The sequence below is a fragment of the Dama dama genome, chromosome 5 (genome assembly GCF_033118175.1).
Source record: "Dama dama isolate Ldn47 chromosome 5, ASM3311817v1, whole genome shotgun sequence".
Taxonomy (NCBI): Eukaryota; Metazoa; Chordata; class Mammalia; order Artiodactyla; family Cervidae; genus Dama; species Dama dama.
The window spans coordinates 103,014,962-103,028,097 of record NC_083685.1 but is presented as its reverse complement, the minus strand read 5'-3'; the positions used below and the strand labels follow the sequence as shown (position 1 = coordinate 103,028,097).

The window sequence follows — 13,136 nt, the reverse complement described above, 5'->3', positions numbered from 1 at the left end:
ACAGGGCCAAAGGATGGAGAATATAGGTGGGGCAAAGGAGTGAAGAATGTAGGCTGAGTCAACCTGAGGGCTCTGGGTTCCAATTTCAGCTTTACTACCTACTTGCTATTTGAGATGGATGAGTTTCCTCATCTGTTTAAAAAACAAACAAACAAACAGTAACAGCCCTTCGCTCACAGGGTTGTTAACGGAGAGTGTGCTCGGCTGCATCAGGACCGGCTGCTGTTGTCAAGGGGATGTCAGGAGGTGGGGGAGCGGGGCAGGAAGCAGCCACTAGAGGCCAGTGCAGGGGATTTCGAAGGTCACAGGGGAAGCCAGGTCCCGCTGCAGTTCGGAGTGCGCAGGTGGGAGGCGGCAGATGGAAACAGCACACGGCCAGGCACCAGCTCCAGAACCACTCCTCTCGTCCCCCCAGACAGCCATGTCCTGCCACCGCAGCCAGCTGCTCTGGTTCCGCCGCCTCTATGTGCTGTTCTCCCGCTACATGAGGATCAACTCTCTGAACTTCCTCTGAGCCGGAATGGGCTCTCGGATCCAAGGAACCGAGGGAAAGACAGCCAGGGAGCCCAGGGCCTGTCTGGAGCAGGCTTGTCTCCCTGAGTCAAGGACATCCCAGTGTCAGCCTGAGTTCCAGGGCCCTGTCCTCCAAACTGCCTGGCCTCTAATAAAATGGGGGCTGTGCAGACCCAACAGGCTGCCAGACCTGAGCATCTTCCTCTGGGCGACAAAACCACAGCCACCAAACACAAACCAAGCCAAGGACAATGACAGCTACCCTGCTAGCTTCTCGAGTTCTTGTGTGGAACAGTTCACACAATGGCACAGTGTCTGTCAACTCCCTAACACAGACCTGCAACTATTAAAAATAAATGTAAAGGTCTCTAGAATCCCATCCTATGTCATGCATTTTCATGTTTTTTCCAAGGCAGGTTCGCCCCCCATACATACACAGAACAACAGTCTATACTGAATCTGTTCAACCATAATTCCATGGATTTATCTTTGTGGCCTACACATTAGATTGAAATCTAGGGAAAACGCCTCCCCAAGGGGAACTCCCAGGTGGTCCAGTGGCTAAGACTCTGCGCTCCCAATGCAGGGGACATGAGAAGAGCAAGATGCTACCAAACAAAAAAAAATCCAAGTTGCAAAACAAAACATACAGAATCTAGTGGTAAAGAATTCGCCTGCCAATGCCAGAGACGTAAGAGATGTATTTGATCCCTGGGTGGGGAAGATCCCCTGGAGAAGGGAATGGCAACCCACTCCAGTATTCTTACCTGGAAAATCCCATGGACAGAGGAGCCTGGTGGGCTACAGTCCACAGGGTCTCAAAGACACAACTGAAGCGACTTAGCATTTGTTTTTAAGAGACTCAAAACTGTGTTTTATATGCCACTGCAAGAGGGATGCAGGTCAGAGGGGATGTTCACTGCACCAGAATATACTCCTGTTTCAGCTGTAGAATGTTTTACCAGCTCCTTCCAACTGGCCTTCAGCTGACGTGGTAACCACACAGAACCCCAGTCCATCTGGACGTCCCTTCCTGCTTTTTTCTGGTCTACTCTCCCTCCCAGATAATTTCTTAAGTCACTTTCCTAAAGCAAAGAGCAATACTTACTGTTTGCCATTATGCATGTACGTATACACCCAGTAGTTGGTAATGGAAGGAATGCTTTAAGAAAGCATCTTATTATAATAAATAAAGCACTAATTATGATACAAAGCTACATGAAACACAGAGGGTGAGGACAGGGTATGGGTCAGAAGACTGTTTAGAGCCCTCAGGGCTTCCCAGCACATATAGGACAGAACCAGGATGCCACAGGCGGCTTCTGTTTCCTTCTGACTCTCTACTTCTTCCCACCTCAAGCCTGGCTTTACCTTGTGCCCGCACCTCTGTCCACAGCTGCTTCTCCGTTCTCTTCCCAGATCCTGCTTCCTTTAAACACATAGGCTCAAAGTTACTGTTGATGGGTAGAGGGGGTGCAGTTTTAGCAAAATGAAGAGCTGTGGAAATTGGTGGCACAAAACCATAAACATACCCAGCACCACTGAGCTGTGCACTAGAAATGAATTTCGTGTATTTTACCACAATCGGGGGGAAAAAATAATCAGAAGCTGATTGACTTAAAAAAAACAGGCTCCCATCACACTCCCCCCGAGGTCTTCCACAACTAGCTTCTTCTCCTCCAGACTCCTGGGTTCATGTTCTTCTCACAGCTCGGGTGGCTTGTGACCACTCACCAGCTCTTGTTTGTCCTTTGACACCATCCCCCCCACCCCACCCCCTGGCCAGGCCATGGCTGCAAGAACCATTAACAGTGCTCAGTAATTACCTGCCGCTGAAGCACTGGCCTCGGAAGCAAACCCAAAGGACAGAGAAGACGATAAGCCAGAGAAACTGCTTTAATGTTAAAAATATTTATTTCTCTAGAAGATCGCACAAAAGTCAGGAAGGGGGACAGAAGGGTATCAACTAGCCTATGTCAAAATCTGAGCTAGGGGAGGACAAGAGCTGCCTGAAGACACTGGTGGCAGGAGCAGACTGCAGAGGCCGTAGGCCCTTCCTGGGCAGGAGGTGCAGGAGCTCACTCCTTGGACATGTTCTTGATGGTCTTATGCTCCTTCATGGCCTTCTCCCAGTCGCTGCCATTGAACTCCTCCACCACCACGCTGCGCACGGTGCCCTCGTCCAGGCAGTGGGGGGCAATCCCTGCAGGGAGGCAGGCGTGAGAGCCGGGCAGGCTCTCGGACAAACCCACCCTGCAGCTCACACGGCAGCTCCTGGCTCACTCTCTTTCTCTCAAACGGGGCTCAGGGGTGGCCAGGGCTGACCGTCATTAACACTGAGCTGAGAGGACAAAAGAGAAAGGCTTGAGCCCAGAGCCACCTCTGCTGGGCAGCCTGAGGCATTCACAGGCCTTGTCCAGGGTGCTGAGGGGTAACTTTCTCAGCTTTAAACGTGTCCCCATCCGTACAGGAAGGCAGGCAGGAAAGACGCTCCTTATGGCAGAAAAGGAGCAGACAGGAGCTCTATGGGAAGAAGGGTAGGAGGGCAGGGTGACGTCAGGCGCCCCCCAAGGCTCGAGGCAGCTGGCCCACAGCAGTCCTGGAGGCTGCGTCTCTGCAGGGCCAAGTTTCCAGGAGCAGCCTCCATGGCTGCTTCCTACCTGATTTGCACGGCGGCTGGTGTCATTCTTAACAACTGTCTAAGGGTGGTTTTGCCCCCAGATCCAAGAAGAGGAACCTGGGGTTTCCCTATTTGTGTTTGAACAAGCCCAGTTTTACTGGCATCATCACTGCTGTTCATCCTTACCTCCTTCCCGCGCCCCCACCTCTACCCCAGGCCCATGTCCTCCCCCTGCAGTGGGTCCCCCAGCAGTATCCCGCTCCCACAGCAGCAGGAAATTCAAGTCAGGACCGGAGGGCCTCTGGAGGTCCAGGGCCAGGCTATGTCGTGTCTGCAAAGAGTTCAGCTGACGAGCCCCACTCCTCTCACACACGCAAGGGAGAGGCCTGGCCAGGCAGGAGGTTGGCCAAAGACTCCAGCACCCGCTCCCAGAGCACGTCTCACTCCAGGCAGCCACAGGGCATCGGTGCCCCAAGCCTGACCCCACTCCACTCACCGAAGCCTCCAGGGTTGGAGCGGGGAGAATAAAAGCTCTGGACACCGCAGCGCTTACAGAAGGTGTGCTGCGCCTTGTGGGTATTGAAGGTGTACGTGGTGATGCTGTCGGCTCCCTGAGAGACACAGACAAGGAGCTTCAGTTGTCTTTTACAGAAATAAACCCTGTAAAAATCTCAGTGGGGAACGCCCTCTGGTCTGGCTCCCAGGGTCACGAGGACACGTCTAATCTGAGGTCGGGGCCCATCCTCACCACCTGGAGACCCGTCAGCCTGGAGCGTGACAACTCAGGGCTCTTCCTGGGTCAGCTGCACACAAAACCTTTGACCTTGAGCTCCCCTCTGTGGCCCAGGCCTAAATGAGGAGGCATCAAGTGAGAGACTGGGTCCCCATGTCCCCAGACAGCACTGCTCAAGGCCTTGAGAACACGCTCACTGGACTCAAATTCATCTACAAAGGACCAGGAAAGGACACATGCCGAACATCACGGGCTAACATCCCTAATGGAGACACAGACAGGAGACCCAGCAGAGGATGTGCACAGATAGTTCAGAAAAACCGGAGAACAAGTCTCTCTTTAACCTTCAACATGATATCTACGCTCACAAACTGCAGTGAGGTATGCTTTTCATTGTTCCAGGCAAAAATCACCAACTGAGCTTACTTGGAACTGCATGTGTAGAGAAATGTGCACTCCTGCATGTATCGCAGGAATACAAATCCACAACACTGGATAACACCTGCCAACATTGCAAAATGCACATTTTCTCTAACCTAGCAATGCCACTTCTAAGAATGTATCCTGCCATTAAAACTCTGTATTTCATCCAAGTACATGGATATAGGTGTTAACGCACCATCTGTAAAGGCGAAACCTTATAAAAAATGGAAACTGTGAAATTATAGGTCTTTTATTTGAGGAATTACATAATGTACACTTGAATTGATAGAAGCGTCTGTTATTGATAATTTGTGTGGCAGTTTTTATTGTTGATTTTTTAAATAAAGTTGATATTTTAAAGTAAAAAAAAAAAAAAATGGAAACTGTCCCACAGAAGATTAGTTAAAGGAATCAAATACAGACATAAGAATGGAATCTCTTCGAGTTTTGAAAAGAATGAGGCAATTCCACTTAGAAATACCAACAGGCAGACAATCTCCAAGGTTACAGAGGGAACTGAAAAGGCGAGGTTTGAAACAATTTGTGCAGTACACTATACCATTCCTATTTTTAAAAAGCACACACCCTGGCACGCACTTTCAAAGAAAGAACTGAGAAAGCAGTAGTTTATCTCTGGAGACACTGGGTGACTGAAGGGTCAGAGGTTTCCACATGTCTTCCCCGACCATCACCATGGAGAGGATGCCTCAGAGCCACATAACGAAGTGGCTCCCTGAGGGGTCTCTTCTCAAACCACACCCCCCTCGCCCCCCGCCGACCTCTCCTCCACACACAGGCAGCAGAGAACAGTCACATGGTCCCCAACCACGCAGGATTATCTGATCAAACACTCCCCCTCAAGAAACTCACAGCCTCATGGCGTCCTGGGTCTCATCAGCATGAGGGCCTGGTGCTGACACGCAGACTCCACCCCACCCTGTTCATGCATCCACCCACCAGCCTGACCCACTCCCGAAATTTCTGCTAAACACATGGCCCATCTTAGTTGTAATGCCCTGTACGTTCAACCTCCCTGCTCACTTCTGTCTCCCTGTTCACTTCTGTCTCCATGCCCTGTCAGAAATTACCACCATGACGACCGACCCATGGTCAATTCTCCCGACCTCAGGGGTCACACCCTCTGAGCCTGACCAGTCCTTCCATTCTGAGGATGCTCATTTCCAGGCTGCCCACTGATCTGCCTCCACCCTCTGGGCACGAAGGCCAACCTGCAGCTCCTTGGACATGCAGAGTGTGCACCCCCAACACGCCTCATCTCTAGGGGCCTGCCCGAGCCCACCAAGACTCGCTACCAGCCAGCCTCTGCCACGCTGCCCTGCTCAACTCTCCACACGGCATTTCCAGGCCTCTTATTTCTCTGTCTCCCCTTCGTAAAACATAAGCTCTGAGGGGACAAGGGCCTTGTCTGCCACATAAACTGCTGGGTTTCAGTGTGACAGAGCCTGGCACACAGGAGGTGCCCATAAACACTGCTGAATCAAAGAATGAGTTCTGTACTTAATTTTAAAGAACAAACAGAAAATTGCTCCTTCAACAGGCTGGGTCAGAGAAGAGAACAGCGCAGTAAACACCAGGGCAACAACTGATGAGCGGGCCCATGGCGGGTACAAAGTGGGTAACTGTCAACTCTGAAACCGAGGGCTCCTGGCCGCCCATGTGTCTTCGGGGACCACCTGTCTCAGGGGGTCGGGCCACAGTCTCTAGCTGGCACCCAGGGGAGGGGGTCTCGTGGGAAAGACAAGGGCAGGCCTGCTGCCCACTGGCACCCTCCTCCCCACACAAGACACCCACGGGAAAGATCCAGGGCAGACAAAGAAAAGCAGACAAACTGACCCAAGGTGCCTGGGATTAAATCTCAGCTTCTCCTTCCAGACGCTCACTGAGTGGCCACTCAGTTCCAAGGCCCCGGGGCCAGGAGCACAGACATGAATAGAGGTGCTTCCAGGAGCCCCTCCTGACCCAGAGAAGGAGACCCTCGCACAGCTTACAACCCCAAAGCAAAGACACTGATCAGACCACAGCAGGCAATGGGACCCGAGGACCAATCACAGCCCCATCCCACCCCATGAGCAGAGAGTGCCAAAGCTTCTGTACTCTTTGACCAGAGATTTTACTTCCAAGAGAACTGATCCAAAGAAACAATTTCTAAATTATTAAAGACTTACACACAGGGAGGTTCAAGACAGCACTGCACTCAACCTAGACGTTTAAGTGTAGAAAATCACTTGTGGTACATTCATATAACAAAAACCACTACAAATACAGCCATAATTGTATAAGTAGGAAGTGGCTGTGGCTGGGAGGGGGTGGACGAGAGGCCAGGGGCCGAGGGACAATGGTAGGAAGGCCTTTCACTCTGTACCTTGCAAAGCTGGATCAAGCACAAAAAATTCCCCCAAAGAATAAAGTAAAAAATCTTTTCAATTATTTATTTTTCATTAGGAAATGGTAAGAGTCAGTTATGAAACAGAAAAAGAGGTAAGATTCTGTGCTGAGAAAAATGCATACATTTAGACGTATTCATCCATGTCCAAAATAACACACAAGGACACACACCAAAACACAATAATGGTTACCTTTGATTGACAGGATCTGGGTGATCTTAAATTTAAATTTATTTTCTGATCCTCCATGTTTGTACATAATGGATCAAATATGTATCCAAAATATAAAGGAGAAAAACAACAACCTTTTAAAGAGAAGCATGAAACCTGGGTGACAGGGAAAGTAAAAGCCCCCGAGAGGCCCAGGAGGCCCTCGGCCCCCTGTAAGCCAGGGCAGGGCCCCCCAGCCCTGCTCAAAACACTCACCTTCAGAAGCTTGAAGCGAGAGGCCGGGACAATGAAATGTTTGTTCTGCTTCTTCTTGCAGATGCTGCAGCTACAGAAAGACACGAGCAGACCCCAGATGGTTATGTGCCTCCTGGGTTTCCCCGTCCCAGGAGCCGGCTGACCATGGAGGTGAAGGCCCTCTCACTGCCCTCCAAGGAAGGGTGGCTCAGGCAGGCGGGCTGGGTGCCTGGGGGCCTCTGCTCCGCAGGTCCATAGCCAACAGTGCAGGCCTAAGAAAACCAGGACGTGCAGAACCACGTTCCTGCTGCCCACCCTGCCTCCGCTCCGGTTTACGAGTGAAGGGAAGGGTGGGTTCCGGAGACTCGCAGAAAACAAGCATCAGGCAGATCTCCGCTCTCCGCCTCGGGATCCACATCCCCAGCAGAAACAGACAAGGAGGCCTAGGTGCCCTGACCTCCTCCGCGCATCAGAGGAAGCCCAGCTCCACAGCCCACAGGTCCTCAGAAGTAAACCTAAATCCTTCGTTTTAGTCTGCCTTTTACGAAACTCTAATTCCACACGGGGTCCTCTAACAGCTTATTCCATGGGGTGGCTTCTTCCATCTGTTAGTACTGGGTCAGTCCCCGCAGGAGGAATTCCACGGAATTTATTTATTCTTCACATATAACCCAGGCACCACAGCACCAAAGGGCAGAAAGAACTGGCTATTGTTGAACAGTCAGTTACATACCAACCACAGGTCAGAAGTTGAGCCTGGAGGGCCTGACCTGTCACAAGGCGGGCAGGTGCTGACAGGAGGCCCTCTGCTGACCCTGGTAGAGTCACCTGCCTCACCTAGACAAATGGGCCAGGTGGCCTGGGGCATGCCAAGCTTCCAGGTGTGCACGCACTTGCCTCACCCCACCCAATTCTGTGGAGTTCTGCAAACTCTGCCCAAGGCCTTTCATCCAGCATCCAGCCCAACCATCTTCAGGGTACCACTCTCTCCCACACACGGGTGGCACTCTTCTCTGAGAAACTGCCTGGCACAAGTCGAGGGGCTCCTCCATGTCCCCTGCGGCTGTGCTGCAGGACTGAGCTGTCACACACACAGCAGGCTGTTATTCTTAGCCGCCCGCCATCTTTAAAATTTTTAATGAAAACATCTAACACACATAAAAGGCAAAAACAGAACATGAGCCTTTACCCATCACCTGACCCCAATTCCCTGCTCACGGCCACGGTCGTTTCACCTGGACCCCAACTCCCCAGACCATGCTGAAGCACCCTCACGCGCTGTGTCCTCTGAAACAATATAGGAAAAGAAGACACTCACTTGCAGTCAAAGATGTGCAGGTCAGCCGAAGCCCAAACTTCAAAGCGCACGGCCCCACAGTGGCAGCCTCCTGTGTGTTTCACCAGGCCCTGGTATTCGCTGGAGGGAACAGAAATCAGAGATTAGAATTCCTAAGCACTCAGGCTGCAGTGGAAAGAGAGCAACAAGATGGAACTGGAGTCTTCACGGGACAACAGGGACACGTTTCTGCTTTTGAGGAGGTGTCCTCAGTTTTATAAAAGGATTCAGTGCCTTCTTTGTCTACGAGCTCTTTTTTTCCACTTCTATTTTGTTAAGTTGCAGAATAAATTATTCCCAATGTATGGGAAAGAAAGAACTGGGGTGAAGATCCTAAACCAGCCACCTGAACATTTTTATTTATATGGCCAGACCTAATTAAGATTTTTTATAAGCAGGGCAATAAAAAACAAGGGACAGTAGACAGGGTCCCCGCCTTTAGGGACCTTGAGCAGCCATTACCCAAATTACTGAATATTTACATGACTGTGAAAAAGGGTGTACAGGCTGCTAAGAAAAAGAAAGACAAGGGGACCAGACCGAGTTCAGTGGTTCAGAAGAGTCTTCAAGAAAGTTAACAAAAGGCTCCTATAATTCTGCTGTATTTCCCTCCTGTATTTTGCATACATGTGACTTTTTACAGAGCTATCTGTACACATTATGTTCAACTTTAATCCCTTTAAAACTTGTAAGTCAGGTCCTTCACTGGACATTATTAAGATTTGATATATATCATCCAAGTACTTTCCAGAAGGGCTTAACACTCTTTTTTTTTTTTTTTTTTTTATTGGGCTGAACACTCTTATCAGTAATGAATGAGAAAACATTTCACTGAATCTTCTCAAGCAATAATTACAGGGAAAGTAGCTTGCTGCAGTTTTATTTTGCATTTATTTGGTTACCAAGACTGTATGCTTTTTCATGTTTCTATACAAGCTGACTCCATTAATTTGATATATTTTTTCCCTGCATACACAAACAATGCTTATGGTAAAAAACCTTACAACATTTGACAGTGCTAAGGGTGAAAGTCTCCTAACACCCAGAGGGACCCACAGTTGACTGTTTGCTCTATGTTCCTCCAGATTCATACAATAATGTTTTAACAGTAACAGTGAAGAGTTATATATTCTTTTTAGTTTTTCTTTCTCGAATGAATGTAACTTGCACCAATCTGATAGGTTAAAAAAAAAAAGCATTCTTTCACCTCAACACTTTGAAATCTTTCTTTTTTTTGGCCATTTATCAGTTTGTTTTAAAGTCTAAATTTACTCCAAATCTGCGTTTTAGGACACTGGGCAGTAGCTGGCACACTTTAAGGGCTCAAAATTGTTGGATGATGTAGATTTCAAAATGTTCAGCCTACAGTCCAAGATGATAAACCAAAAAGTGAAGCACCGGGAAAACCGAATATTCCATCTCTGAGAAGCCTCGCCTAACGAAGAGAATTTCTTACGGACAAAAGACAAAAAAACACTTTTAAGAAAAAGAGATCCTCAAGTTGTTATGCAATTGTTGGGTTGTTTTGTTTTTTGGGGGAAGGGGTTCTACTAAAACACGACTGACAATGAAATATTAAGGGCGCTACAGGGCAGGGGCCTCATCTAGACGACGAGGCGCCCCCCGGAGCTAACAGCTCACTGCGAACCCCACGGACCGTCCAAAGTCCTCTGCGGCCGCTGGGAAGCCGGGGGTCTTCGGCCCGCGGTGGCAAAGCTGGGGGAAGCAGAGCCCCGGGCCCTGGAGCGCCCGCGGAGGTACCGAAGCCAGAGGCCCGCTGTGTCTTCCCGCCGCATGGCTCCGCGCAGTGCGCGCGCTGTAACCGGGCCGCCGGCCTCCCCGGAGGCTCCGAACTGTCCCAGCGCCTCTCGTCCCGGCCCTGCCCTCACAGCCGTTCTCCAAATATAACATGCACAAACACGAAAGAGGCCCCGGGACCGGGGAGCCGCGCCGACCCTCATCCCAAGAAGGCTGCCGCCTGGGCGCGCAGCGCTGGCCGGGCGGAGGCCTTTGTCCGGCCAGTGCGCGGCTCGAGCACCACGGGGACGTTAGGGGCGCCGGCCCGGCCGCGCCGCACTCACTAAGTGTCCAGCAGCAGCTTGGCGGCGCCCTCGAAGCTGAGCCTCTGCCGCTTTTGGAAGGTCTCCCAGCGCTCCCGCTGCTCGCCCAGGTCCAGCTCGGACGCCGCGAGCGCCGCGGGCGGAGGCGGGGGCAACGGCGGCACCGGCGGTGGCTCCCCGGGGCCCGCCTCCTGCGCCGGCGGCGACCGTCGCTTGGCCGCCGGCTGCCTCGCCGCCGCCCGGCTCCCGCCCCCGGCCTGGACCGCGGGCCGCCGTGCGCGGTCGGCACTAGGAGCCGAGGCGGGGGCCCTGGAGGTCCCCGACCGCTTCTGCCCGCGTGGCTTGGTCGCCCCGCCGCTTCTCGCCCGCCGCATGGCTCCCGCAGCCTGGCGCGCAGGCCTCTCCGCCGCGCGTCCCCGCTCACCCGCGCGCCCGCTGCGCCCCGCGCGCTACCGCCGTCCGCGCGCGCCCGCCGCCCCTCTGGCCTACCGGGCGCAGCGCCCGCCCCGCCCTGGCCGGTGTCCGGCCTCGGCCCCCGCCCCGCCCGCACCTGGTCGCCACGAGCGCACCCACCCCTGCCCACCGCGGGGCCCGCACCTGTGCCGCTCCAGCTGGTAAGCCCTGCGGGACCGCGCCTCGGGCCTCGGGCCTCGGTTCCCGACACTCGGGGCCCATTTGCACCTGCCGCGGCGCCTCCGGGCCCCCTGAAACCCCTGAGGGCTTCCTCTTGCCTTCCAGTGGCCTGGGTCACCCTGAATTCCCAGTCATATGCGAGCAGGCACCCCGAGGCAACTTCATCTCCGATGAGGACAGCACCTGCCTGGCAGGAGCCACCGCGCGACCGAATGAGCTAGGTAATGTGGATAAATGACCTGCCTCTCCGGGACAAGCAGCAGCTGAAATCAGAGTTCTTACACTTGGGCTTTCCTGACAGGTTATAAAACAGAGTCTTCAGGAGCTCGATGGTCAACAGATTTTTTAAATTTAATAAATGAATGAACTCCACACCAAATTCCATTATTATGGTTCTATTGGTCACAGCACCAATTTAAAGACAAACTCACAAGAACCACTGCTGGAACTCAAATATTTTCCAAACCTATTTTGTTACCCTATTTTATTCAGATTTTCAAAGAAATAACATTTTCATTTACTAATTTTTCTACTTTTGTGTGCCCTACTTCCTTCATTTTCACCTTCCTTTGTTTTTATCTTATCGTTAGTTTATTGAATAGAGGTTCTTTATTTTTAGTATTTTTTGTTGTTGTTCAGTCCCTAGGTTGTGTTTGACTCTGCAATCCCATGGACTGTAGCACACCAGACTCTTCTCTCCTTCACTATCTCCCAGAGTTTGCTCAAATTCATGTCCATTGAGTCAGTGATGCCATCCAACCATCTCATCCTTTGCCACCCTCTTCCCTTTTTGCCTTTACTCTTTCCCAGCATCAACATCTTTTCCATTGAGTGGGCTCTTTGAAGCAGGTGGCCAAAGTATTGGAGCTTCAGCATCAGTTGTTCCAATGAATATTCAGGCTTGATTTCCTTTAGAAGTGACTGGTTTGATCTCTCTGCAGTTCAAGGGATTCTCAAGACTCCTCCAGCACCACAATTCGAAAGCATCAATCCTTCGGTGCTCAGTCTTCTCTGTACCTGACTACTGGAAAAACCATGGCTTTGATTATATGGACCTTTGCAGGCAAGGTTAATGTCTCTGCTTTTCAATACACTGTCAAGGTTTGTCATAGCTTTCCTTCCAAGGAGCAAATGTGTCTTTTAATTTCAAGGCTGCAGTCACTGTCCACAAGGAATATTAATGAGTATAAATTTCCCTCTGAGTACAGCTTTAGCTGTATGTATTAGGGGTTCATTCAAGGTGTATGTATAGTTTATACACAGCAAAATGCACATATCTTTTGTCTTCTACTTTTTTATTGAATATTTTTAAAAATTAAGATGAAAGTCACATAACAGACATTTTAACGTGTACAGTTCACTGACACTGCATTCATGGTTCTGTACAGCCACCACCTCGATCTAGTTCCAAACTCTTCTACTGTTTTTCTATTACATTTATACCTTGCTGGTAAATAGAAAATTCACCGAGCTAAACACTGTGTCGATTTCCCTCAGCAGATGGCATTTTACTAAATGATTTTTTTTCTTTTTTAGCAAGGGTAGCTAAGACACTCCATCTGTATAACTCTTTCCTAGGCTGCCACCTTTGGGCCAGTTTATGACTCCTTCACTCAGGTAAATTTCAAATAAATCTGATTTAACTTTTTAACAAGTTTGCTTTAAAATTTTTATACAGTAGATATTGGAAAAAAGGAAGATGAAATAATTGACACTTTGCTAAAGTGGGAGGGGTTCAATTTTTTTTAAGGTATAGTTGATTTACAATGTTAGTTTCTGGTGTACAGCAAAGTGATTCATTTATACATATATATATTCTTTTTATATATATATATATACTTTTTTGTATTCTTTTCTGTTAGATTTATTATAAAAGATATTGATATTCCATTTGATAGGATCTTGTTGTTTATCCATTCTATATATAATAATTTACATCTGCTAACACCAAACTCCCAATCCAACACTCCCCACTCACCTCCCCTTTGGCAACCACAAATCTGTTCTC

The 13,136-nt window shown here is 50.2% G+C and overlaps 2 protein-coding genes across 9 annotated transcripts in view; one reads left to right on the top strand and one right to left on the bottom strand.

Annotated features, from left to right (window-relative positions):
- The window catches only part of PIGL (phosphatidylinositol glycan anchor biosynthesis class L), a 51,698-nt gene extending 41,619 nt beyond the window's left edge, over positions 1 to 10,079 (top strand). The window contains exon 7 of one of the 8 annotated variants that reach the window (XM_061143581.1): positions 7,182 to 10,079. In XM_061143581.1, the coding sequence (XP_060999564.1) occupies positions 7,182 to 7,262 (81 nt within the window). In that variant the 3' untranslated portion in view covers positions 7,263 to 10,079. Of the gene's footprint in view, positions 1 to 415; positions 888 to 3,349; positions 3,662 to 3,837; positions 7,088 to 7,181 lie in introns of those variants that run through there. The other 7 variants (XM_061143579.1, XM_061143578.1, XM_061143576.1 and 4 more) reach the window with 7 other exon arrangements.
- CENPV (centromere protein V) lies at positions 2,406 to 10,898 on the bottom strand. Its single transcript, XM_061143584.1, has 5 exons — positions 10,517 to 10,898; positions 8,418 to 8,516; positions 7,121 to 7,190; positions 3,630 to 3,744; positions 2,406 to 2,716 (listed from the first exon to the last, which is right to left on the bottom strand). Exons 1-5 carry the CDS (start codon positions 10,867 to 10,869, stop codon positions 2,592 to 2,594), a joined length of 762 nt encoding a protein of 253 aa, XP_060999567.1. The 5' UTR covers positions 10,870 to 10,898; the 3' UTR covers positions 2,406 to 2,591.
- Positions 10,899 to 13,136: the final 2,238 nt, after the last annotated feature.

Bases quoted from the DNA above. Each gene is read 5' to 3' on its own strand.
- CENPV (XM_061143584.1), bottom strand. From the start codon at position 10,869: ATGCGGCGGGCGAGAAGCGGCGGGGCGACCAAGCCACGCGGGCAGAAG. The intron at 8,517-10,516 runs GTGAGTGCGGCG...TGTTCCCTCCAG, and splicing joins AAGCTGCTGCTGGACACTTA to CGAATACCAGGGCCTGGTGA. The intron at 3,745-7,120 runs GTGAGTGTTTTG...TGTGTCTCTCAG, and splicing joins CTCGCTTCAAGCTTCTGAAG to GGAGCCGACAGCATCACCAC.